Below are 26,317 nucleotides of genomic sequence, written 5' to 3' on the forward strand. Positions count from 1 at the left end.
CCTTTAAGAGTTTGATAGTGTCTGGCCTTACATTTAGGTCTTTAACCCATTTTGAGTTTATTCTTGTGTGTGGTGTTAGGGAGTGTTCTAATTTCATACTTTTACATGTAGCTGTCCAGTTTTCCCAGCACCACTTATTGAAGAGGCTGTCTTTTCTCCACTGTATATCCTTCCCTCCTTTATCAAAGATAAGGTGACCATATGTGTGTGGGTTTATCTCTGGGCTTTCTATCCTGTTCCATTGATCTATATTTCTGTTTTTGTGCCAGTACCATACTCTCTTGATTACTGTAGCCTTGTAGTATAGTCTGAAGTCAGGGAGCCTGATTCCTCCAGCTCCATTTTTCGTTCTCAAGATTGCTTTGGCTCTTCGGGGTCTTTTGTGTTTCCATACAAATTGTGAAATTTTTTGTTCTAGTTCTGTAAAAAATGCCAGTGGTAGTTTGATAGGGATTGCATTGAATCTGTAGATTGCTTTGGGTAGTAGAGTCATTTTCACAATGTTGATTCTTCCAATCCAAGAACACAAGGAGATGGGAATACAGAATGGCAGTTTGTTCCCAGATCCTAGAACACAACAACATACTTTTGCTTAATCTTTAGTGTATCAGTAATAATTAGTCATCACCATTTACTATTCCGGTCCAACGGGTGAAGTTTTTTTTTTTTTTAAGATTTTTTAAAAATTTTAATTTAATTTAATTTAACTTATGTTTTGGCTGTGTTGGGTCTTCGTTGCTGTGCACGGGCTTTCTCTAGTTGCGGTGAGTGGGGTCTACTCTTCGCTGCGGTGCACGGGCTTCTCATTGCGGTGGCTTCTCTTGTTGCGGAGCCTTCTCTTGTTGCACAGCACGGGTTCTTGGCACAGTACTTGCAGCACGCGGGCTCAGTAATTGTGGCATGTGGGCCCTAGAGCACACGGGCTTCAGTAGTTGTGGTGTGTGGGCTCAGTAGTTGCAGCTCGTGAGCTCTAGGGTGCAGGCTCAGTAGTTGTGGCGCACGGGCTTAGTTGCTCTGCCCCATGTGGGATCTTCCCGGACCAGGGCTTGAACCTGTGTCCCCTGCATTGGCAGGCAGATTCTTAACCACTGTGCCACCAGGGAAGCCCTGCTTCTAATTTTTAAAAAATTGATAATGCAGTCTTCTTTACTACATAATTGCAGATTTTTTTTCATTTTTTAGATTTGTAAGTATAAATTAGAAGGGTCAATCCAACAAAAATTTTCATTTTTATATTATCTTTTCCTTTCAATCACATTTTTATACAACTTGATTTCAGCGTTTGCCCATTTATGAACCATATGAAGTAAATTATGGTGCACAAACATAACTAAAGATGAAAGAGTACTGTCACACATTCTTTCAGCAAATGCACTGCTCCAGGTTCTCGTTGCCAAAAATTGCATGATGAAGTCCTTCTTGTTGAATAAGTAACTGGAAGAGAGCACCCTATTTCCTCTTTGTCCTCAGAAATAGATTGTTCATTCATTGATTCCAGAATTTGCAAAAAATTCATCTACGATATTATCATTTGAAGACTCATAATCTGACTTTTGCTTATACAATCAATTTCACCATCATCATTAGTATCTAGAATGCCACTGTCTGTCTCTTTATATTTATCTTCTGATTCATCTAATAAGTATGAAATGTCTTCCTCTGTCAGTTTCCTTCTCTTTGTCATTATGGGAGAAAATTAGAAATTCTGAATTATCAACCTGCATCCAATAAAAGTAATAATAATAAAGAAAAAGACTATAAAACTTGAAAGATAATACAATATTTTGATGGAAGGTACTTCTCCGTGGCATTGCTACATGTCTTATGATGGCTTTTATCCCAGGATAGCTTTTCAAGAATGTTTGTATAGCAAACAGACTTGGAAATACACTGTCTTCCTCTTAGGCAAAGGTTCGGTAGAATTTCTTGTAGCTCCCTTTATAAGACTGGGGTTACATAAGTTCAGGGTTCCTCAGCTATAACACAAATTCACTGCATGTGCAACGCCCACCTGGACCCGTCTCCATATTGCCCCTGAGGGACTTGGGAGGCATAGGGAAATGATACAAACATGCAGCTCATGGGGCCAGCTGTGCTGTGACTAATAAAGTCCTTTGTCTCATGTCTTCTTCCAGCATCCATAAAAGTATAGCAGGCTAACTTGGTAACTGGTGAGAAGGGTAAAATTCTCAGACTCTTCAGTTCTTGATATACTTTGGACAACACAATAAGAAAATTGAAATGTTATGTAACAGTGATGATTTAGGTCACTTATTGCAACATCCTTCTGTGTGATCCCCTTATCCCTCCATCTTCATATGATTTTGGTCTCTTCTAGCATATTTGGGAACAACTGACAAGTACCAATAAAATAATTTCTAGGATGATGAAATAGGAAAATGTTTCAAGAAAATAAGATCACCAAGATTCATTATACATCTCAGATTTATAATAGGCTTCAATAGACTCATGGTGTTTGCAACACAGAATGAATTTTTTCTATCTTAAAAATGAGGAAAATTTTTCTTTGCTCTTTGTAAGAACTAAAAAGAAAAAAAGAATAAAAAAAAATCAACCCTTACCAAATGAAATTAATAGACCAAGATTGGGTCCAAATGACCCTGATGGTATAATAAAGATTAAACCACCCTTGAAAAACTCTTTGCCTTTTATCATCACCTCTCAGATCCTGTTCATCCTTTAGGACCTAATTTCTCCTTCCTGGGAGCCTTTGTAAACCACTTCTGTGGAGTCTGATATGAAGTCTGGTAGTTCCTGAAGTACTTGTCCTATGCTGCTTTGCAAGATAAACCATGCTTTGTACTCAGTCCTTTACATGGGTTAGTTGGTGGTCATTTGTTGAATAGAGAAATGAATGAAAGAAATGAGTGGAGAAATGAGTGTGATGTCACACAGTGGGGAACTAACACAAAAGTAGAAAAGAGGAGAAACAAGAAGAGAGATGAGGGAGGTAGGTAATTTACATAACTTAGTCAAAAGAAAACTGACTGAATAGCCAATTTGCTCAATATACTGATTTACAAAACAACGTATTTGTTTTTTAAACTCTTTATATGGTTTCCAAAAATACTAGTTTGTAAATTGGACAATTCGTTAAGGTTTATTAAAATCAGAGAATTAATCATTTGGTGAGCTCATGACTGGGTAAATTTGCCCTTGAAGTTGGGCCCAACAAGGTTAAATTTTAGTAAGAAGCTACAAGTAAGCACACTAGATTCCTGGAAATTTTTTAAAAAATAATGTTTGGGAAAGAATCTTATGACTGTTGTTTTGGTAGGTTGGAAATGATATGTTGTAGGCACAGAATACATGATGGTATCAGTAGAAAAGGCATGAAATTAACTCAGTGGAAATTAATAGGACTACATCCAACAGACATGAAGGCAGAGTAACACCAGGCTCTAGGGGATGGACTGTAAAGGCACATTCTTAAAGGGCACAAAGAAGATGGCTCAAATCAGTGATTCCCACCCATGACTGCACGTTAGAATCATCTGAGGAACTTTAGAAACTACTGGGTCCTATCCCAGGTCAACTGAATCTGGAGGCAGGAATGTGTTGAACTAAAATTAGTAGGATTATTAGATAAGAACTATAAATCTAAATTTCTCAGACCCTAAATTTGAAATAATTAAATTGAATTTTGGAGGTAAAATGTATATAACATAGAGTGCCAAGACACATAACCAGTGTGACAAAACTAGGACCAGAATGCAAATGTCCCGATTAGTGAGCCAAATCTTTCTAGTCCACGTACTGCTCCTGTGACTGGGAAAGGTAGTGCACACGTAAGGGAGGAATATTTGTTTTAAATTAGAAAAGGACTTTCCATCCATTACCTCGTTTGATCTTCTCAGCAAATCTGTGACACAAATAAGACAAGTAATAGGCCCATTTCACAGATAACAGAAATTAGGATCAGAAGGGTTAAGTGAGCTATCCATGTGAAAGAGCCAGGACTCACAACCACGTCTTCGAACTCTCAGGGCACCAAATCCTAATCATTCTCTAAGAAATGTGGAGATCACCTGGCTTTTGCCTTACTCTCTCAGTCAACTCCTTCATGCCTGGGAACAAATACACTCTTCTTCAAGGAAAAACTAATGTCTAATGTGGAGTTCTGGGGTATTACAAAGAAAAACAAGTTCTGAGTTAGAAATGATAGGGATAAAAGCTGAAAACAGTAAGTTCTCTGACAAGATATAAAGGGAGTACTTCACAGAATCTAGGTGTTTTAAGTCAGTGAGTCTACATTTAATATGCTTTAGACTATCTGGCTAATGTCTGATGACAATGAAACAAACAAGTCAGGATGTGTTCTATTGGCCTTTGCTACGGATATAGGTAGAGAGTGAGATGATAGTAGAGAAAAACATTGAAGAAGCTCCAGAAAATCATTTATAGAGCACGAACTATGCAAAATAATTAAGAACAGAGCCTAGAGACAATAATGAGGGAAGGGCTACTTTGATGGCCTTTCACTGTTTGATGTTCAAGTATTTGGGGGCAATGATAGGATAAAATCGTTCACTAATGTTAAATAATTAACACAAGACCACTTTGGATATTTATATTAATAGTGCTAATAGTGACAGTATACTCTCTCCAGCCTTTCATCTGAGATCAAAGTTTGTTAAAAGCCCTAAACAAACTTTATAAACAGTTGTGTAAGTGGAATTAGAGTATAAAATTAAAAAAAGATCGACTGAGGCATTTAATATCACTGAGCAAGCTCAAGACACAACTAGTAATGCAACCAAGGGGCACGCCAACACTCTTCTTCAATATTCACAAGAAAGAAAACTAGATCAAAGTTGCTTTATTAAACTCCATGTACCAACAGGTCGAGGGCATATTTTGACAATTCTAAATATGATTCAAGAATTCAGTGTCCTGTTTATGACTCTACTTCTTGCCCTGCTCAAGGTAAATATGGGATCTCGCTGTTAATTTTCTTCCTCTTCACTTAGTATCATTCACTAGGTACTTACTTATAAAGCATTCCTTTCTCATGTCTTCATTACTCTCAACATTCACAAGTGGAGTATGTGGAACGGAAAGAACACGGAGTCACTAATCAGGACAATTGAATTCTGGCCCTCGATTTGCCATATTTGGCTATTCATAAATTCCTCTGTCCTCCAGACTTCTTATTTATAGGGTGAGGGGTTTTGACAAGGGTCTCTAAGAGTCCTTCCATTTGTAACATTACCTAAAATGTGAGATCTACGGCAGCAGGGACCCAGTCTGCTATATGCCCGAGGACACTGCCGAGATATGGCAGGGATTCAACAAGTATCTGTTGTATACAATTACATGATTAAATCAGGGTAAATTGTTTGAAAGCAGCTATTCATAGGGTGGACATTTTTTAATGAAGATAATTTTTTAAAATTCCTCCTAGACTAGAGTATACTAAGTAAAAGACTTTTAAAATATGACCCAGTCCAGCACAATCATTAAAAAAAAAAAATTTTTAAACTGAAATGTAGAGAGGTTAAACAATGTGCCCAGAGTCATGTGCCTGGTTATCGGGGAGGATATGACCAGAACCCACCATTTCTGACTCTAAATCAGATACTGTTGTACTATATCAATTTCCATCATTTAAAACTAGGCATATAATAATTTTCAGCTGAAACCTGTATGCAATTGGTTAAAATTAGGTGCACAAAATGAAAAATTCCCAAATTAGCTCTTTATATAAAGGCTACTTCAAAATGTGTGTAACAGACACTACTCCCACCAACTATATATTTAGGGTGTAATACCAATATTTCATTTTATAGCTAGATTAGGATCTTAAAAAGATGTAATACATTATTACTCTGAGATTTCACCCAGATATGCTCTCTTAAAGAGAACAGAAAGCATTTCTTATATGTATTATATTTTTCAGAAAGATACTTCAGAAAGTGTTTTGTAATATAAACACCCATATTACCTTCACAATACAAAACAAGCGCTTTTTACCCATAGAATGCACTGTTATTGATAGTGTTTGGAACAGGACTATAAAACACATTATCAAGCAAGGCAGTTAGGCAGTCTGACTACTTATCAGCATCAACTATGAAGCTGTCAGACTGACCTCCAAACACTAAGGAGTTCAATAATACTAAATTCATCTGCTGGTGAAGCTGCATTCATTATGTAATTTCTCAATGATACTTTCCCTATGTCACCGCATTTATGAAAAATCTGACAGCGCTGTGAGAAACGATCTTTGCAGGCTGAAGGAAGTCTTACATCTTTAAGTTGGTCATCACCTTTTCCCACAAGGTTGCAACTCTGTATAAACAGCCCACTGGTTTCAACACCATTTTCTTCATTTTAACGTACGCACAGTCATGTTTTTGCAATTTAACCCTTTGAAGATGACCCCATTATTGGAAAATATACACATTTTAATACTAACACAGAATACAGACTCTGTATTTTGGGACAAGGTGGCGAAAGGAGAATGTCTAGATTGTTTTAACCAAGATCCCTCATGAGAGATTCATGAGGATATTTCCGTTTGCCCTCGATGCGAATATACAGAAGGTAGACTAACATTAGAGCAGTGGGAAACTTGGCAGAACGGGCTAGGACAGGGTTTGTGCAAAACCTTTTTCCGGTTTCAGTTTGAATGGGTTCCCAGGAAGTGTCAAGTTCGAACAAATCCAAAATTTTACAATGCAGCTCGGCCAAAACTGCTGAGATTCACCTGATTCTGGGTCAAAACCGTACAGAGCACACTGCGTTTTATTTGGTGTAAAGCCAATTTGACTGAACCTTTCAGGCAACTTCAATGAGAGGCTTATAGCCTTGGCAAGACCAAAAATGAACCTGGCTTGATCTTTGGTTTTGAAACAGCAAGTTCTGGCTTTATAAAGAGATAAAGGCAAGTTTTACCCAGCTTCAAGATTCTTACAAATACTTAGAAGAGGCACTGCAGATAATTAACTGTTATTTGGCCACACTTACATACTCAAGTCAGTTATTTCCTCAGCTAAACCAGGACACTTTAGTTAAATACATTAACACTATTGGGTCCATATACTCCTAAGTGCCCCAGAGCAGATTCTGGTGTCCTAACAAAGAATAATGGTCCTTCTTCAACAACCTATGTGCCTGTAGACTGGCTTGCACACGTAGTAGGGTGAAGCACAATTAGTGTTAGATCCATAGTGGGAAGGGAAGGAAATTGAAAGTAAATTCCCAACAATCAGTGTCCAACAGTAGACAGGTGAAATCAGAATACACAGCATCACTTAGTAATTTCCAGAGACATACTGGCATACTCTTGTACTCGTGGATATCAAGATCTTGAAGATCAACTGGTATGCATACTTCAAGTCTGGTACCACTAATATTAGCTGAATGAATCCTTTAGAGATGTGCTTAAGCCTCTAGCAGCTTTTTAAAAATAGAAATCATATTTCTAACAGTTTTCCTGTGTCTTGTAATTTTTCTCAGATAGGCAAATTTGTGCATGTTTTTCTCCATATAGCTGCAGGTTAGGATTTATCCTGTAAATTATGTTATGTCTGTAAGTATATCCTAAAAATACAGGAAGCTTAGATTGCTGTAAGTAACTTTGATTTGAGAAGTTGATTAAACACTGACAAATTGCAACTACACAGTTACACATTTGCTCTCGGTCAACACTTTTCAAAATTTTGATTACATCCTCCCTAAATAATTTTTAAACTGTGTATCTCCCTTACTCTCCCCCCTTCCATACACACATTTTTAAGTTGTCGGAATGTTTTCATCATAAGTTTAGGTAGTTGCAAAGGATGAAAATTCTGGAATGTAGTAAATATTGTCATTTTCAAATAAAACTTTTATATTACTCATATAAACTTATCCAGTGAACTTTAAATCTCATTAATTTGTTACCACCATTTATCCACTTCCAACATAACTAAATACCATCCTCTTTAAAAGACGGATTTTGGGCTTCCCTGGTGGCGCAGTGGTTGAGAGCCCGCCTGCCGATGCAGGGGACACGGGTTCGTGCCCCGGTCCGGGAGGATCCCACGTGCCGCGGAGCGGCTGGGCCCGTGAGCCATGGCCGCTGAGCCTGCGCGTCCGGAGCCTGTGCTCCGCAATGGGAGAGGCCACGACAGTGAGAGGCCCGCGTACCGCAAAAAACAAACAAACAATCAAATAAAAGACAGATTTTATATGATTCCTTTTCCCTTTGAATTTATTTCAAATCTGTTTTCCCTCACCGACTTCTATCCTAATATAAAATATACTTATGCTTGCAGGCCTATTTATTGGTTATCCTATCATACTTCATCCTTCTCTGTAACAAAAATGTATACATATACAGAGAGAGGAACTGATTTTTAAAACTCTCTGTGACCATAATGCTCTAAGTGTTAAACATTATTATGGATTGAATTATCATATAATTAATATTAGGTATATTAAAATTTTTGAGAAAAAATTAAATGTGAAATGTCAGAAAACCTCAAGGCTTCCAAATGTATATCTCTTACTGGGATGGATATAGCTTCCTCTTCTCCTGTACTCAATTAGCTCATGTATCCATGGGTAAATGCTAATTTTGTTTCAATAAGACAGGGTTCCATTTCTATTTCTATTTTTTGTTTCTATAGATTTACACACTGAGAAGTCTTGTTCACATGAAAAAGTACATGAGAATGAAATTAGTTCTGTTATAACAATGTCACTCAATTTCTTGAATGCCTTCCTAGTTTTATAGCAAAGATTACACAGTGATCTGTCATCAAAAATTAATTTAAATGATCTACCAGCTCCATTAGGTCCTCTTTCAATTTTGTTGAAAGCAAAGAATTAGAAACCACTTGACTTGCCAAAGGATTGTAATGTAGTTATTAAAGTCATTCACTTTCCATTTCTGGAAGGTAAACCCAAAAGGCTTTACTCACCAAGACTTAAATGACTACAACTGTTCTTTTTTCACTTAGAGATATTTCACTGAACTTAACACATGCAAAAAATAAAAATCTTATCAATTTCAATACCATTCTATCAGGATAAAATTTTAATATATTTATTTTATCTCAGCATTAAATATATCTGCATCCAAAACTTAGAGCTGCAGACTGGCAAAGCCAGTCCTCATTGTCAAACCAATCAGCCAAATCAGCAGTACTTTCTGGCAGAAAAAAGTGTGACTTCATTTTTCAATTCTATATAATGTGTTGACGTGTCCTCGTGACAACCATCTCACTTTTGAATCATAATTCTAAGACAGATAAATAGATAAGGCATGGAGCCGGACCAGAGTTTGTCACCTGGATGAAATAAGACACCGCAGCTTTCAATGATTTCTTTCCAACACATCTTAGTTTTGTTTTCTGGAGCTATACCTTCTCTGATTATAGTAGGTGGTGGAAGAGGTGAGGTCATTAAATAAAACTGTCTTTACTCCTCCTCAACATCCATCAACAATACATGTCGATTTCAGAACAACCCATTCTCAACACCCCATATATCTAATACAACCCTCTGTTCTTATCAAAAATATATGGATGACTAAGAAGGACAAGAAGCCTTACCTTAGTGACCTGATTAAAGGAGGACATGAAGGCACCCAAATCATAAACTGCCCCTTGTTTGGCACCCTGAAGTGCCTGGGGGAATTTGCCATCATGGGACCCTGGATGGGTGAGAAGGAGGCCTTTCTTCTGCAAAGTGGGAGGAGGCTGATTATGAAAAGTAAGAGGGCCTCTTCAAGCAGAGCTATTTTAAGAGAATGTGCAGGTAGTAGCTGAGGATATAAAAATGGATTCTCTTAAACCTACTTGTGTCTTGACTGCCCCTTGGAAGATCTTTGTGTACTCCTGGAGGTACACTACTGGAAGACTGTGCTGTACCTCACCAGTTCTCTTTGAACCTTACTGTCAGGGACAGCATTAATCATTTCGTTGTAAAATTAAAAAAAAAAAAAAAAGAAAGTGCTGCTAACATGTTTCAATTTCTTTTGCTTTTTGGTAAAATGTGTCATAGATACAAATGAGTACATAAAACATATACATAAAGAAAATGACAATTTTTGTGGTTTTAGTCATCATTTCCCTGATTATGAATGAAGCTGAATATATTCTTACATGTTTCTTCTTCAACTGAAATGCCTGCTTATGCCTTTTATCCTTTTTCTTTTTTCTTTTCCTTTTTTTTTAATCTGCATTGTTTATCTTTTTCTAATTGCTTTGTTGGCAATAAGATTTGGATACAAACTGATTTGGATACAAACTGCTAGTCAGTTATATCTTCTGCTACAAATGTGTTCCAAGTGTGCCTTTTCTTTTCATTCTTTTTATGTTGTCTTTTGATTTATGGAAGTTCTTAATTCTGATGTGGTCAAATCAGTCATTTCCTTTATGACCTATGTTTTCAGTGCCCCTCCCCTCACCCCTAGAAATCCTCCAAAGTCCCAAGGTCATGATGATACTAAACTATACTTTGTTTTAAAGCCTTATGGTTTCATCATTCACACTTAGGCTTTCACCCACTTTTGCATCTGAGATAGGGGTTCAATTTCATTTTTTTCATACCATCTATTAAAAAGTCCATCCTTACTCCTCTGAAATGTGATGCCAGGTATGTCAGACATCAAGTTTCTATGTACACATATTTGTTTCTGGATTCTCTATTTGATTACATGAACCTATTTATATATTCCTGTGTCAAGACTACACTATCTTAATTTCAATAGCTTTAATAAGGTTATATGTATGTTAGGAAAACTCTCCCCACTTCCTCTTCTTCAGAAGTATCTTGACTATTCCAGAGTGTCTTCTCTATAAAGGCTTGAACTGTATACTTTGTATTCTTTGTTACTTTTGTATTGATATAGTAACTTTACATTTTCTCAGCGATTGTTGCTGGAGTTAGAAGGAAAAGGGACTTTCATATACTGTTTTCTATCAAACTTGTTAAACTATTTTTCATAATTTAACTATGAATTCCTAGAGCTTTTTATACAAACAATAATATTACTTGCAAATAATGATAGTTTTACTGCTCTGGTTAATACCACCAACACAGTGTCTAACAGAAACTGTAGAATGGGGCATCCTTTGCTTATTACTGGTCTTAAAGAGAGACTTTCAAAATGCTAAGGTGAGGTTTGCCAGAGATTTTTTTTCAGATGACCTTTATCAGATTAAGGAAGTTCTCTTCTATTCTTAGTTGTCTAAAAGGTTTATGAGGATGATAATTATATCATAGGAATAAATCTTCTTATTCATCTATTGGGATGACCTTATTCAATTTATTTCTCCTCAATCTGTCACTATGGTGAATTACACTGACTGATTTTTTAATTTTAAACCAACTCAATTCCTGGAATAAGCTCAATTGATGAATTGGTAATTTGTCAGTGTTCATGAGTAATTTTCCTTTTTATACCTTCCAGGATTTATTTTGCTAATATTTTGTGTATAATATTTTTGTATCCATGTTAATATGTGAGAAGTTCCTTAATTTCCCTTATTTATACATTCCGTCTGGTTTTGTCTCAAAGGTTATGCCAATTCCTAATGAGTTGGGCATGTCCTTTCTTTTATTTTTTAACCTGTGAGTTGTTTAGAAGTTTACTTTGACATTTCCAAAAGTCTATGGCTTATTTGGTTCTTTTCAAATCTTAAAGCTAGTTATTATAATCATGTCACTAAATTCCGGTCCATGGAAATGAACAGAAATGATATGTGCAAATTCTAGTTTTCACTAAAGGCAAGTTACATACATTCTCTCCCTTTCTTTCTTTTGTCTAGTTACAATATTAATCTAAGGGCTGGAGTGGAACAGCCATCTTAGATCAGGAGGCAGAAGCAGTATATTGAAGATGGTAGAGCAAAACAACAAAAGAAGCCTGGGTTTCTGACACCATACCTGCCATGGACACCATATGTTTGGATTGTTAAACAAGAGTGAAACTAATATCTATCTGACTTAACCCACAATTCTTTTTGGATTTCTCTTAACTGAGGTCATGCTAACTCTAACTAATACAAAGGTATTGAGAATCTAAATTATCATGGCATTTATGGAAATGAAAATAAAGACAGATCTGAGGTGCGATATGACAAACAGAATTTGTATCTCCAAGCTGAACAGCCTTCCCTTCCCTTTCATTTCCTAAAATGACCCTGACTTCTTACTGTACTGCCTATGTCTCCTCTTCTCCCTTGACCTCCCACTTACTAAGTTCACTAGTGCCTTCCTATAAACAAGGGTAATCACTCTAACCCTGCCTTTCTGGCACCAAACTGTCCCAATTCCTAATTTTCCAAGCACAGTCCTAAAGTTGTATTACCTCCACACACGCTTTCCCTCTTCCTACTTGCAGGCTCTCACCACGCCGCTCCACGTTGCACACCACCCCTCCAGCTGTACTCCTGCACACCACATTCACCACGCCACAACCCCGACTGAAAACCATTAATGACTGCTTATTGGCTAAATAGCCATGCTACCGCCTTTCACCTCCCAACCTCGCGATGGACACAACAGAGAATGCAAAGCAATCACAGCAGTGCTCTCCAAAAGAGCAGCCCAGAAGCCTTCCCAAAAGAATGTTTCAATAGCCAGTACTGACCAGTAGGAACTGGCACTCAGGAAGAAACCCACTTGCATCCCTGATATAAAAGATCAAATCTAAACTCCTTGGGTTGTATTTCAAAACTCCGAAGTGTCTATTACTCTCTCAAAGTTTTACAGACAATGAGCCTATAAGAAAAAAAAAAAAATGTGAAAGCCTTTGAAATGGAACAAAAACTTACTGGGTATCTTCAATGAAAAGCTAGTTTTTGCCTCGCGGACCCTTCCGGGTTTTTTGATTCTACAGGATCTCTGTATTAGTCATTGTCTTTGAGCTATTTATAACTCTGTGAGTTATAGATGACTGATTGCTATGCAAATGATTCTTGTACATAGACATGAAATAAATTTCGTCTGGGGAGGTTCAATTGATTTCCTTCCTCCACTATGGAAGAAGCCAGTTTTGCCTCTATTTTAAATTCACTTCAGTACTCTATTGCTCTTTGAATGTTCCTTTAAATGAGTTGTAACATCTTGCTCATTCTGATTAATTAATGAGTTAAACTCATCTGTCATGAGTTCATTGTATATTTGTATGAGAGTCATGATTTCATGATTTTGCCTTAAAATTTTTTTTGTAAATATCCTTTTAGCTAACTCTTTTTTCATTACTGCCTTTAAACTTTTATTACATCCCCAATATAGAATGTCTTCTCTGGCTCCTTCTACCTGACACCACTGATTCTTCCCATTTCAGAGAGGAAACTAATCTCCTCCATTATGTCCTCAAACTACAAAAGCCATGCTTTTCCATGATGAACCTAGACTGCAATGATGTTAATTTATTTTACAATTATTGTTTCTTTGTAATGCCTTCTACAAAATGCACTGTTTCATTCACATGTTGTAGACAGTGCATATTTATCTTACATCATTAATTCATTTATATGTAAGCAACTTCTCTCCTCAATTAAAGTGCAAGTTCCTTGAGAGAACTGATCACAATTCCTTTTCCTTTTCTCTTCTTCACTGTCTACCTAGTACCTTAGTGCCCAGTAAATATCCACTCTGAGTCCCATCCATGGCCCATGAACTGGGGCTCTCAACCAAGATTTTTTTCAGGTAATTACTTAGCTTTATTTGGGGAATCAACCTACTATGTTTTGGCTGAAGGTGGTTCCTTCCTAGGAGAATTCACACTAAACTTTAATGAAGATCATGGGAGCTTCTGTGAAACACCAAATAAAGTGTAACACTGATCAGAAAGGCTAGGGAAAAAAGAATAAATTGATATGCTTCTTGGTACTTTTTTCCCTCAACTATCAGTACTGTGTATACCTATATTCCTAAGAATAGTCTATGTGAGGATTATATACATTCAGTCCAACATTCATTCTTTGATTCTACAAATGTTTATTGATTGTCAACTACATGTAAGAAATTTTTTGCAGGCCCTGGGGATGCATTTGTAAATAAAATGTAATTTCTATTCCAAGAAGCTTACCTCCTAGTGAAGAAGGAGAGGGAAGTATTGAGAAAGAGAAGGGAAACAGACACAACTGTGACCTAAGCATATAGATAATTGGTGACAAGCCAAATCAAGTTGCTCATTATGACAAAAAAGACCTTCTTATTTTCAGGTATTATAACTACTAAACCTTTAAAATTAACCTATTGTAAATACTCCTAATGGAATAATGAAATTTCAAATTTTGCAGATCTGTATCACCAGGACGCATACCCTACATTCAAAGCCTTACATACCCTAATACCACCTAAACCAAATGAGAGACCACCAGCATTTTTCTATGGTTTAAGTGCTAACTTGTGAGAGACTAATAAATGGTCTTGAGACTGCTTCCAGCATATTTGATTTTATGAACTATAAAATACTTTACCAGCTGAATAGTCTACAAAGTTTATTAAATCCACTCTTTATAATGCCATATGAAGTCAAAGGATTTCATAACATCTGAGCATTAACATTATTACTGAGCATTTTCATTTTTCATTCATTATTACTGAGGTTTTACTTATGATAATTATTTCAAATTAAAACCATCTTGAGAAAACTGCCACTGTAAAAAACCTAGTTCATTTAACCAGTTTTATTTTTCTCATGATTATTTTTTACCTTTATTCTTAGAGGAACCCTTAGAATAAGGCATTTAAGATTTTATACCATAGTACTATGTTAGTAAAGAGATTATGTAAATAAAAAGACCACCAAATACTAATAAAAGTTACAGGCTTCTTATTGTTATTGATAATTTTCAGCTTCACATGACATACTAGTATAATCAAAATGATTAAATACGAAATAATAAGCAATCACGTAATGATAATGATAATCTAACATTTGTTTGGTCCTAAATATTTTCACATGTATTTTCTCTCTTAATTCTCACAACAGTGTGATAAAATATGTTTAATTATATTCATTTTTACAGATGAAGGAATCAAGAAACAAGCGATTTACTAAACGTTGAAGTGGCATTTTGTATACTGAACCCAGGTCCTCAAACTCAACATTCCTGTTTTGGTTCATACTTTTAAAAAGAGCATTTAATTTACAAGCCAAATACTATTGGCAAGACACTTTCTAAGGATAAGTAAAATATATGTGGAGGAACACTAAACATTTTATTCACTTACGATGTCATCATGCTGAAACTGAGAAAGTCAGTGTACTTTCCCAATGGCCTGGTTAAATCTAAGGAATAGATTATTTCCCGGCTAGGGTCTGCACACTGTCGATCAAAATCACTTGCTTACACAGGACCAAAATACTCTCTATTAGCATCTTTCCTTTCCTCACACTCAAAATATAAATATTTTATTCTTAATTAGCCTTATTGTTTAAAAGTTTCTTATTTTTCACCTGCTCATTAAAAACATTAAAAAAATCACCACTAGACCCAAGTCACACAATATTTTGCATTTTCAAAAGTTTTAAACACAAAATATGCATATTCAATGTTTGCATCATACTCTCCATATAGCTTTAAATACCTCCCCCTGTATATAACAGCATGTCAATATTTTCTTTTTGAAAATATGACCTTTAATGGCTGAATAATATTTCATCGTAAGGTGGTACCATAATTTATTTTACCACTCTTTCAATTCACGTGGTTTTTATTATAAAAATGTTTATTTATAAAGTAATCTAACCATGTTTTTTAAAACTTGAGAAACAGAGAAAGGAATGATATCACAGCCCTAATTCTTGTCTAACAAGTCACTATTATAAGATTTGCTTGCTTCTATTCTTTTTTTTATACACCTATCATCATACGTTATCATTAAAGTACACGTAATTTTATATCTTAAATTTGTTTCCATTTAACAGTATATAATAAACCTTTTCCAAAATCATTGTGTCATGCTGGGTGGAAATCTCACACTTTATCTAACCGTTACTTTATTGCCGAACAATAAGTCATCTCCCCTTTTATTCTATAAAAATGTATATCATTTTCCAATAAATATTGCAAGCATGTAATCTTTATATATTTGCACTTAAAAAAATGATTTCCTAATACCAGATTCCTGCAAGTAAGATTATTGAAAAAAAGCCTAACCAGATTTTATCATTATTTGGATATTGTAAAAAAAAAAACAATGTTGACTGTCTGCCCTTCAAAGTATAAATAGCAACCTGATCTCAGTTTCTTGTCAACTAGTCCTTTTAGTGATTGGGAAATACAGAAACAAATAAGCATAATTACATTTAAGCTAATTGTGTTTTCCATAAATTAGTGCACAAGGGCATCACCTGTCTTGAGAGAGCAGTGACCACTTAAATACACACATTTTTTTTTAATTTTTTTTTTTTTTTTTCATTTTAAAAGTTTGTATCTACATACCTTTCTGGTATAGTTTAGCTTACTTTCCCCTTTGAATCTTAGATTCAAAGCATTTAGAAATGCTTTCCAGAACTGCTTCCTTTGGGGAGTGCTCTGAAATCCACATCAGGACACAGCTGTAATTCTAATAGGAGAAAGAAAATGCCCCAACTTACCGTTTCTAACGCATGTACACGGTCCTGCAAATAAAGCATAATACATAATTATTAAAACAAAGCTATAAAAATCATTTCAAGTTTACTTAATTTTTAGATTTTCTATTTATCCTCTATTAACGATAACATTTAAAAAATGTAAAAAATGAAAACTCCTACTCAAGATAATCTCTCCAATAGAAAAATAGTCATAAAAGAATCACTTTTGGGCTTCCCTGGTGGCGCAGTGGTTGAGAATCCGCCTGCTGATGCAGGGGACACGGGTTCGTGCCCTGGTCCGGGAAGATCCCACATGCCGCGGAGGGAGCCTGTGCTCCGCAATGGGAGAGGCCACAGCAGTGAGAGGCCCGCGTACCACAAAAAAAAAAAAAAAAAAAAAAAAAAAAAAGATCACTTTTCTCATCTCAACTAGTGTTAGGACTACAAGGCTTAACTTAATAGTAAATACCATAAATTCAGACATAGTCACTAAGTGGAATAGATTTGATCACTTTAGCATTGGTAAAATTATCTATTTAGTGAAATATAACTATTAGATCTGAATATATGAACCACTAGACAATAGTAGTGATTTAAAAAAGGAATTTAGCACATGTACCAGCTCTCAATTAGGTATACAGCACAAAGTATGCTCTCACAGGAAGTAAAGTTCAGACATAAGAATGACTTCACCAATTAAAATTAATAAGTACATTGTTAATTGAAACAAGGCAGGAAAAGTAAATGAGAAAGATATGTCACATGCAGCCAATCCTGAAACCAGATAGGTCTTCATTACCTACAGTATCTTAGAAGGTTTCAGAGAAATACTGGTTTTAAAAAGAGTCATTGATAATATCGCTTTAAAAGCTAAATGATTAAGAATGGTTTCATTCTCAATCCAACAGCTGTATTCTCAACTCTTCCCAGGGCTAACAGCTACGTACGAAAAGTTTTTACCAAAAAAAAAAAAGCTGACTTTGAGAGACAGGAGACTGAAAATTCAAGGAAGTGCAAAAGCCATCCTTTTTACGAGGGTCAAGGCCATTTTTCTTTCTATTCTTTCATTTTAAGTAGTTGGAGGAGATTTATAAAATCTGGATTTTAAAAAATTAAATTGTTTGCACTAAGAGGGAAAGGAAGGAAAATGGTGCAGAGGGCCACCCAGCTCAGATCTCTGTGACCGTACAGAGACTGAGAGAGACCCATGACACTTAGGAGCATAAACTTGGCTCTCCCCTGCACTCTCCCAGCTTCACCTAGCAAACAGAGGCCTTGCCTTTGAGGACTTCTGCAACCCAGCCTTCAACCCTCAGACTGCGAAACTGGGTTGAACATTTCTGCCCCTTTAAATATTTGGCTATGTGGGCACAAGTTAAATGAATATATTATGCAAAATCAGCCCAAAGCAGACTGCTTTTAGCAATATAATCTGTTTAATTACATTTTGTTGGCATACTTGAGAGAACCTCACCCTCGCCCCCATAATATTCATAAAATAACTGCTATTTTATTGGTGACTTGTGTACTGTCACATTTGAGTAGCTCGTAATAAATGCATATAATGCCTCAAGGGGGCTTTGATCTGTTCTTACCAGGCATCTTATTCACAGTGCATCTGGGACAAAATCATTCAGCAAAGCGTTATCATCACTTGCAGACTGAACAGAACCTCATTAGACAGTCTTTGGGCAGTATCACATTTATATGAACCATCTTGGAAGGCTGAAAATATTTACAGCCACTATTTGGGCCTTAAGTTTTCCCCATACCATGTACCTACAGGGCTCATACTATTTAGAATTAGCATATTTTAAAAGCACACATACAGCTGGTTTGAAATCTGTGATATCATATGATGCCAAAATAGTACAACTGAATTAAATTCCATTTTAATTCATAGCTCACTGTTTGGTAAAGATAAACTGATATAATTTATGTATTAGTGTCTTCATTTTACTTAAATATTTGTTACAGGATTTTAAAATATGCAGTCATGGACTACATGTTTGTGTACTCAGAATTCATGCATTGAAACCCCAATACCTAATGTGATGGCATTTGGAGATGTGGACTTTGGGAGGTGACCAGGTCACGAGGATTGAGCCCTCATGGGATTATTGCCCTTATAAGAAGAGACACAAGAATGCTTGCTTCTCTTTCTGCTCTCTGCCAGGTAAGGGAATAAGGAGAAGATAGCCATCTACAAGCCAGGAAGAGGTCCCTTACCAAGAACCGAATCTGCCAGCACCTCGACCTTGGCCTTGCCAGCCCCCAGAACCGTGAGAAATAAATGTTTGCTGTTTAAGCCACCCAGGCTACAATAATTTGTTATAGCAGTCCCAGCTGACTGAAACATATGCCGAGTCTATAAGGCTAAAACGCAAATGGTCAAAAAATCTCAATTTTGTTAAAATACAAAGACCAATAATCTATTTCAATACAATTTACTTATGTCTGTCTATAATCTACTCCATTCCAAAATGGTACTGAGATAGCTTTCAATGAAAAATATATATGTTAAGAAAATGAGAAAATTAGGGAAACAAGAAATTCAGTTCATTAGCCTGAATTTAAATAATTCAATTTGCCAATCAACAACAGCTAACAGGATACCAGTCATTGTTGCCAATTAGTGAGCTCTGTCTAAATTGCAGTTTTTTTGGCCTTAATTGTAGGCCATAAATAAAAAGAAACTACTCCTAATCTTTATGAACTTATTAACTAGCTGTAGGCCATAAATAAAAAGAAACTACTCCTAATCTTTATGAACTTATTAACTAGCTTTTTTTTTAACATCTTTATTGGAGTATAATTGCTTTACAATGGTGTGTTAGTTTCTGCTGTATAACAAAGTGAATCAGCTATCCGTATACATACATCCCCATATCCCTCCCTCTTGCATCTCTCTCCCAACCTCCCTATCCCACCCCTCTAGGTGGTCACAAAGCACCCAGCTGATCCCCCTGTGCTATGCGGCTGCTTCCCCCTAGCTATCTATTTTACATTTGGTAGTCTATATATGTCAATGCTACTTTCTCACTTTGTCCCAGCTTACCCTTCCCCCTCCCCATGTCCTCTAGTCCATTCTCTATGTCTATGTCTTTATTCCCATCCTGCCCCTAGGTTCTTCAGAACCTTTTTTTTTAGATTCCATATATATGTGTTAGCATACGGTATTTGTTTTTCTGAGTTACTTCACTCTGTATGACAGACTCCAGGTCCATCCATCTCACTACAAACAACTCAATTTTATTTCTTTTTATGGCTGAGTAATATTCTATTGTATGTATGTGCCACATCTTTATCCATTCATCTGTCGATGGACACTTAGGTTGCTTCCATGTCCTGGCTATTGTAAATAGTGAGGCAGTGAACATTTTGGTACATGACTCTTTTTGAATTACGGTTTTCTCAGGTTATATACCCAGTAGGATTGCTGGGTCGTATGGTAGTTCTATTTTTAGTTTTTTAAGGAACCTCCATACTGTTCTCCATAGTGGCTGTATCAATTTAAGAAATGTATTGTGAAATTTAAATGGTTGAAGTTGACTTCTTTTTTGGCAGACAAGATTAGTTATTATAATTCTGTATATAAAAGAATTAGGCTACTGCAAAGCCCTATTCTCAAACAAAATATCTGCATACTTCTACTCATGTTCTTATCATTAAAATAGCCAATAACTGAAGCCAATATTGTGGCACTGATACAGTCTATGAAAACACATGCCAGTATACGTCCTGGAATGAATATATAATTATACCAAAATATATTCTCCCTATCCTGTCCCACTCTTACTATAACTGCAACTGTAGTGTTTTGTTGTTGCTGTTTAATCTTCAATTTTCATTTCAACAGATTTTTTTTTTTTTTTTTTTGGTGGTACGCGGGCCTCTCACTGCTGTGGCCTCTCCCATTGCGGAGCACAGGCTCCGGACGCGCAGGCTCAGCGGCCATGGCTCACGGGCCCAGCCGCTCCGCGGAATGTGGCATCCTCCCGGACCGGGGCACGAACCAGTGTCCCCTGCATCGTCAGGCGGACTCTCAACCACTGCGCCACCAGGGAAGCCCCATTTCAACAGATTTTATCTTCAAGCTCGGCCTGCAGGTTCAGTACTCTCCCTCCTCTCCCACCACATACACACTCCTAAGGTTAGATCCCAAAAAGAAAAGAATTGCTAGGATATTGAAAGGGGGGAAAGTAGGTGAGAGGAATAGAGGGGGAAGACAGAAGTAGTGAAGTAATGAAGTAATTTCAGGTGGTTTTAATAAATCAGTGGTTCTTATTTTTATAGCCATGGACTTTGAGAATCCTTTCCCCAGGAAAATGTACACTATACACAACACACAGAATTTTGTATATACTTTTAGGGGAATTGCAGACTCTCTGAAACCCACCCGTGGGCCTCCAAGTGCTTTTACTCCAAATAAAAACACTTGAAATAAGATGTAAGAATTATTTTATTAGACCAAATAATTTATTTTAAATAAATTATTTTATTAGGCCAAATAAACTATTTTATTAGACCAAATCTATTTATTTCTCCTGTATGAAATATTTCTGGATAACAAGGAAAGAAACAATGGGGAGTGGAAGGTTAAAAATCGGAGGAGAAATTTCCTTCCAATGTTTTGAAGAAAAAAGCTCTTAGGGAAAAAATATATTTTATTGTTACCAGTTTTTTTGTGATTGGAGAGTACCTTTCCCACTATTTTTTAGTGCTATTTAAGATTGGGAAAGTCTAAGAAAAACCTAAAATGGCAACAATTATTTTAATTTTTACTCTTAAGGATTATACATAGAGTCACTGCATAGTCCTTGAGTTACAATGAAGAGTACTAGCTGTTATTATCAGTGTGAATATTACATACCATTTCTAAATGGAAACAATAATGCTAGAAATCACATTTTAATTTATTCTGGGCTTGACAGATCGAGAAAGGTGAGTTATATTTTTGGGAAGGACAATAGCACATGCACTATAAAAAAAAGATGTATTTTAACTTTTTATCATGAGGTTAGTAACCTGTCTTGAGCTGTATATATTCCTTTGCTACTTGGTCACAATGGGGCGTACATTAGAGTTTATGAATAAACCAAAGCAAATTCATTAGTATCATTGGAGATGGGAACATATTTGTAGGCTGTTAGGAAATGAAGGCTAAGTGGAGAGTTGGTATCTGAATCCTTGGTCATTAACAGTTTACTTGACTCAGCTGAGCCAATCAACTAGCCACATTGATTCATCCATCCCATCTAAGAGATTAAATAGAGGCTCACAGGTCTGAATACTCAGAGTTCTCTCCCCCTGATAAGTAGCGCTGTACAGGTCTAGTGACTTTATCACAATAATGCAGCATTTTCCAAGAATGCTTTAAATACATCCATTAGCATACAAAAAAAGCACAATACTGGAGTAAAAATATAATGAAAGTCTCTATTGCTTCCGAGTCTAAGAAACATTACAAGCATAGACTAATTCTGGAAACTTCTCTGTACTGAAGGGCCATGATGAACATATAATTTTCAAAAAGAAAACCCACAGTGAGGACTCCCTCTCATCACTGTTCTAAATGCACAAAGCCTGTTTTCTGGAAGTAAAATCCACTCAGCTTCACCCAGAGAGACCACTGCAGGGCATTTTTCCTGTCAATGTTATCTTGGTTTAATCCACACTCACACTTCACCTGCTGCTTCGTACATGAAGGTCATAAAATGAAATGCATTTTTCCTCTATGCATTTCCACATGACAACCCATTACATTTAACAAATTGTCAATCATTGTTTTTAATAATTCAAAGAGTTAGAAATAATTTCAAATGTAGTCTTTTCCACACTTCAAGATATTAAAATGAAAGAAAAGGAAAAGGCTTTTATTAACCACCACAAAAAAAGATCAGTGTTTCATAGAGTCATTCTAAAAAATTAAAACAAAATAGATAAAAATCGTAAACAACCTCAATGTTGCAACATCAAAAAAAGTTTTAAAATATAGCGTAAGTTGGCTTTAAATACACACATAAGTCAAAGATCTGTACATAAAATTGCATGTTATCTATTAAAAGTCAAAGTTACTCTACATTTTAAAAAACTTTAGAATGAATGACATTAGGGCAGCATGCAGTGGTTTCCCATCATCTGGTGTTCAAATTAGCCATCATTAGATACTTCTGGTCAATCTTTGTTAACTCATTTCACTAGCTGCTTATGTGCCTTTTTCAAATAATCTACCTCAGGGTTCAAAATAACAAAACAGAAATGCTGAAAAGAAAACCACAACAAGGCATCAGGATTTCACCTCAAAAGTCATCAGTAAGAAAACCCAACATCTGACTTATCAAGAAAAGCCAGTTTAAAAAGGTACGTATTATTTCCTAGCCTAGTAATGATCCTTGTTATCTACCTTTCGCTTGGGGACTGGAAAATCAGAAGCAGAAACAGTGACAAAATTTAAGAACAAAGCCGAAGTGTGTGCTCCACATTTCTGATCTGTTCTCTCATCCACCACCATTGCCAGATAGGGACCTGAGGCAGCCAGTTGTGCTTCTGTAGCTTTCTTCTGCTGTATTCTCAGGCTGGCCGTTTGGTTTGCGGTATTGCTATGAGGCCGTTGCTGACTACTGCACTTCCATTCAGTACTATTCAGGAAAGGCTGAGGTTGCACTTACACTGAAGTGGGATGTGTACATGGGTTTGCGGAGCAGGGAATACAAGTGGGGTGAAGGAGGAAAATGAAGAGAAAGCATGGAAATGGGGCTCTGTTGGTATGTTTCAACAGATTTCACACTGGAGAAGGCAGCCAGAAAGGCTAGGTAAGGGTTTTGCTTAAAATCCCTGTAAGCATTTCTAGTCAACAGTATGAAACTAATACCAAAAAAAAAAAAAAAAAAATTTCAGATTTACCCTTTATATTTTAGAACACAAAGCAAGGCAATGAGATGTCTTCCCACTTCCCCCCTTTAAAATGAAGAATCACTGTAAGTTTCTTCTTTAAGGCACAATGCAATACGGTACATAGGTGTGCGCCTATAGGATAAGACTGCAAACCAAATGAAGGGCAAAAGCCAGAATTATCTTTCTGCTGGTACTGCTCAGTTCCACAGTGAAACTGCTAGTAACAGGTAACAAAAGTTCAGTGAGGGCTTCCCTGGTGGCGCGGTGGTTGAGAGTCCGCCTGCCGATGCAGGGGACATGGGTTCGTGTCCCGGTCGGGGAGGATCCCACATGCCGCGGAGCGGCTGGGCCCGTGAGCCATGGCCGCTGAGCCTGCGCGTCCTTAGCCTGTGCTTCGCGCAACGGGAGAGGCCACAACAGTGAGAGGCCCGCGTACCGGAAAAAAAAAAAAAAAAGTTCAGTGAATGACATCTAGACTGGAGAACACCTACAAGTTATTTGCAGATAATATAAAGGCTATGATCGTGGTTAGGGGTAATGCAAATGATGACCAATGTAATTTTAAAGATTGTCCCCCAAAGAGATGCAGGAACAGGAGTTGAGTAGCAGGGGGAAAAGCTAACAACCCAGAAACCAACACACCATATTTTTTTTCAAGGATTTACACCTTAAGAAATAAAGTACATGTCTCCAGTTGTGAGGCCTGTCCTATATCAGCTGAATATGCTCTAAACTCTTATGCAAATCATAATGCAGTGGTGACTATGGCATAATTTATGAGCAGGTTTTGTGTCATGCATAACTTGTGGAAAACAATTGGGTACGCTTTTTTTTTTTTCCAGGGTGTGTATCTGACTGCCACCAAACACAGCTGATCTAATGAGACTCCCTGAGGCTAACATCTCCTTTGCTTCCCTCAAGTGTACACATCTCTTGGGTTTCCAAGTGAAGCGTGTTCACAAGGAAACCCATATAATCACAGAACCCTTTGTCCCAAGCTCCTTCCTCTTGAATATTTGAATTGCAACACTTGATTGTTGACTATTGTGCATGTCACATGGCTGAGTCATTAAATGGCAAAAGCAAACAGTCCACCTTGGGAATTAAATTGTAATTCCAATAATCCACATCCTAATTTACATGGAAAGTCATTTACTCAATTCTTTTCAGGAATTAAAACATAAGGGACATTATATTAGATACTCTCCTTTCACCCTCACTCCCATATTCCTGCTGCAGGCTACTGCGGACAGTTATCTCTCACCATTCTATACAAAGAGAGAGGCTGCTGCTCAGAATGAATAATCAAGGCATAAACAGATTGTTTTAAAATAATGTATTTGGCTGACATAACTCAGGCTTTTCTTGCTTCCTAACTCAGTTTGACTCAGCTTACAACTATTACTAACCTCCATTTTGTAATATACAAGTACAGGTAGAAAGGGAAAGGTGATTAAAGGATTTAAAACTAGCCTTAGATTATATGCACTCTGATAATCAATGGTGCACTAGTCTTAGTATCTACAAAAGCTGAGGGAAAAAAAACAACAGCTTAGTTTTCAGTTGAACTTCTGGGAAGCATACCTGAAGGCTGACTTACCCTGTATGTCCTGAAATAAAGCAGATGTATTTTGACTATTCAGTTCCAAATATCCTAAATATTTTACCTATGAAATACTTAACTGCTTTTTCTTCAAATTGAGCTTCATTCTGATTTCTCATTGCAGTCTGACTAGCATCTTCTGAAGGTGGCATTTTAAATAGTAGCTTTGGCTGTTTGAGAGAGATGTGAGTAAAGAAAAAGAGTTGGAAAGCTCTATTGTCTACTTAAAGCACTATAAATAGTAATAGCTATAAAAATAACACCAATAGGACCATAATAATTTCTAATGATTTTTAAAGGACCTTTAAAACGTTCCTCCAAATAACTGTTTACCCAACTAAGGTCACAAATTTTAGGGAAATCATTATTTGAAATGTAAAATACTCTTCAGGATTATAAATAAAGAATAGTGATTCATTTCAAAATATCTCCAATTGTCTGGCTTTCAAAATCATCCCAGGAAGTAACTGATCCTAAATTCCAAAGTCTATGAAGGAAGGAATAAATAAGATGTGAGCTTGTTAACAGATGCACCTGGGCAGTTTTAGCCAGTAATAAAAGCTACTTTTAACACTCACAACCTTACCTGTGGATAATGGCCCACTAATGGAGTGTGGTTTTAGGAGTTCAGGAAGGTCTGACTGATTACCCAAAATTATAGTTTCCTTCTATTTGCAAAATTATTTAAAATTCTACCAACAGAAATTTATTCTTTGAGGAAGAGCTCAAAAATTTACTCTTTGACTCTCCCCACTCCAGTTCATCTTTCAAAAGACAAACATTCTTGAGACAGATAACCATTAAACTGTAGTTCATTCCAAGGCAGGGTTCAGCAAAGTACGACAGTAGGTCACTCCAACCTGCTGCCTGTTTTTATAGGTCCGCCAGCTAAGAATGGTTTTTACATTTTTATGTGGTTGAAAAAAAAAGTTCAAGGTAAGAATAATACTTCATGACGTGAAAATTACATGAAATTCAAATTTCACTTTCCATAAATAAAGTATTATTGGAACACAGCCCACTCATTTCTTTACATATCGTCTATGGTTGTTTTCGTTCTATGACGTCAGAGATGAGTTGTTGGGTGAGAGCATATGGCCTGTAAAAGTGAAAATATTTAGATACTGGTCCTTTACAGGAAGTTTGGTAACCCCCTTTTCTAAGATATTGGTGTCCTATAAGAATTACTTCTGGCCTCACAGAGGTCACCCTGTAGGAAACCCTGTAACATTTCTGGAAGCAGAGGATAAGGTGAGACATACTGA

The 26,317-nt window shown here is 36.5% G+C and overlaps 2 protein-coding genes across 10 annotated transcripts in view; one reads left to right on the forward strand and one right to left on the reverse strand.

Moving 5' to 3' along the window:
- The window catches only part of LOC114487206 (uncharacterized), an 88,797-nt gene extending 69,792 nt beyond the window's left edge, over positions 1–19,005 (forward strand). For 3 of the 4 annotated variants that reach the window (XR_003682101.1, XR_008618719.1, XM_028496250.1), the window contains one exon: positions 11,784–12,592. The gene's annotated coding sequence lies outside the window, so the exon portion shown is untranslated. Of the gene's footprint in view, positions 1–11,783; positions 12,593–18,728 lie in introns of those variants that run through there. The other variant, XR_003682102.1, reaches the window with a different exon arrangement.
- CEP128 (centrosomal protein 128) overlaps positions 1–26,317 on the reverse strand; it is a 455,483-nt gene that overhangs the window by 53,905 nt on the left and 375,261 nt on the right. For 5 of the 6 annotated variants that reach the window (XM_055088664.1, XM_055088663.1, XM_055088662.1 and 2 more), the window contains 2 exons: positions 25,133–25,222; positions 16,574–16,597 (listed from right to left, as the gene is read on the reverse strand). In XM_055088664.1, the coding sequence (XP_054944639.1) occupies positions 16,574–16,597; positions 25,133–25,222 (114 nt within the window). The remainder of the gene's footprint in view (positions 1–16,573; positions 16,598–25,132; positions 25,223–26,317) is intronic. The other variant, XM_024116116.3, reaches the window with a different exon arrangement.

The sequence above is a fragment of the Physeter macrocephalus genome, chromosome 11 (assembly GCF_002837175.3).
Source record: "Physeter macrocephalus isolate SW-GA chromosome 11, ASM283717v5, whole genome shotgun sequence".
Taxonomy (NCBI): Eukaryota; Metazoa; Chordata; class Mammalia; order Artiodactyla; family Physeteridae; genus Physeter; species Physeter macrocephalus.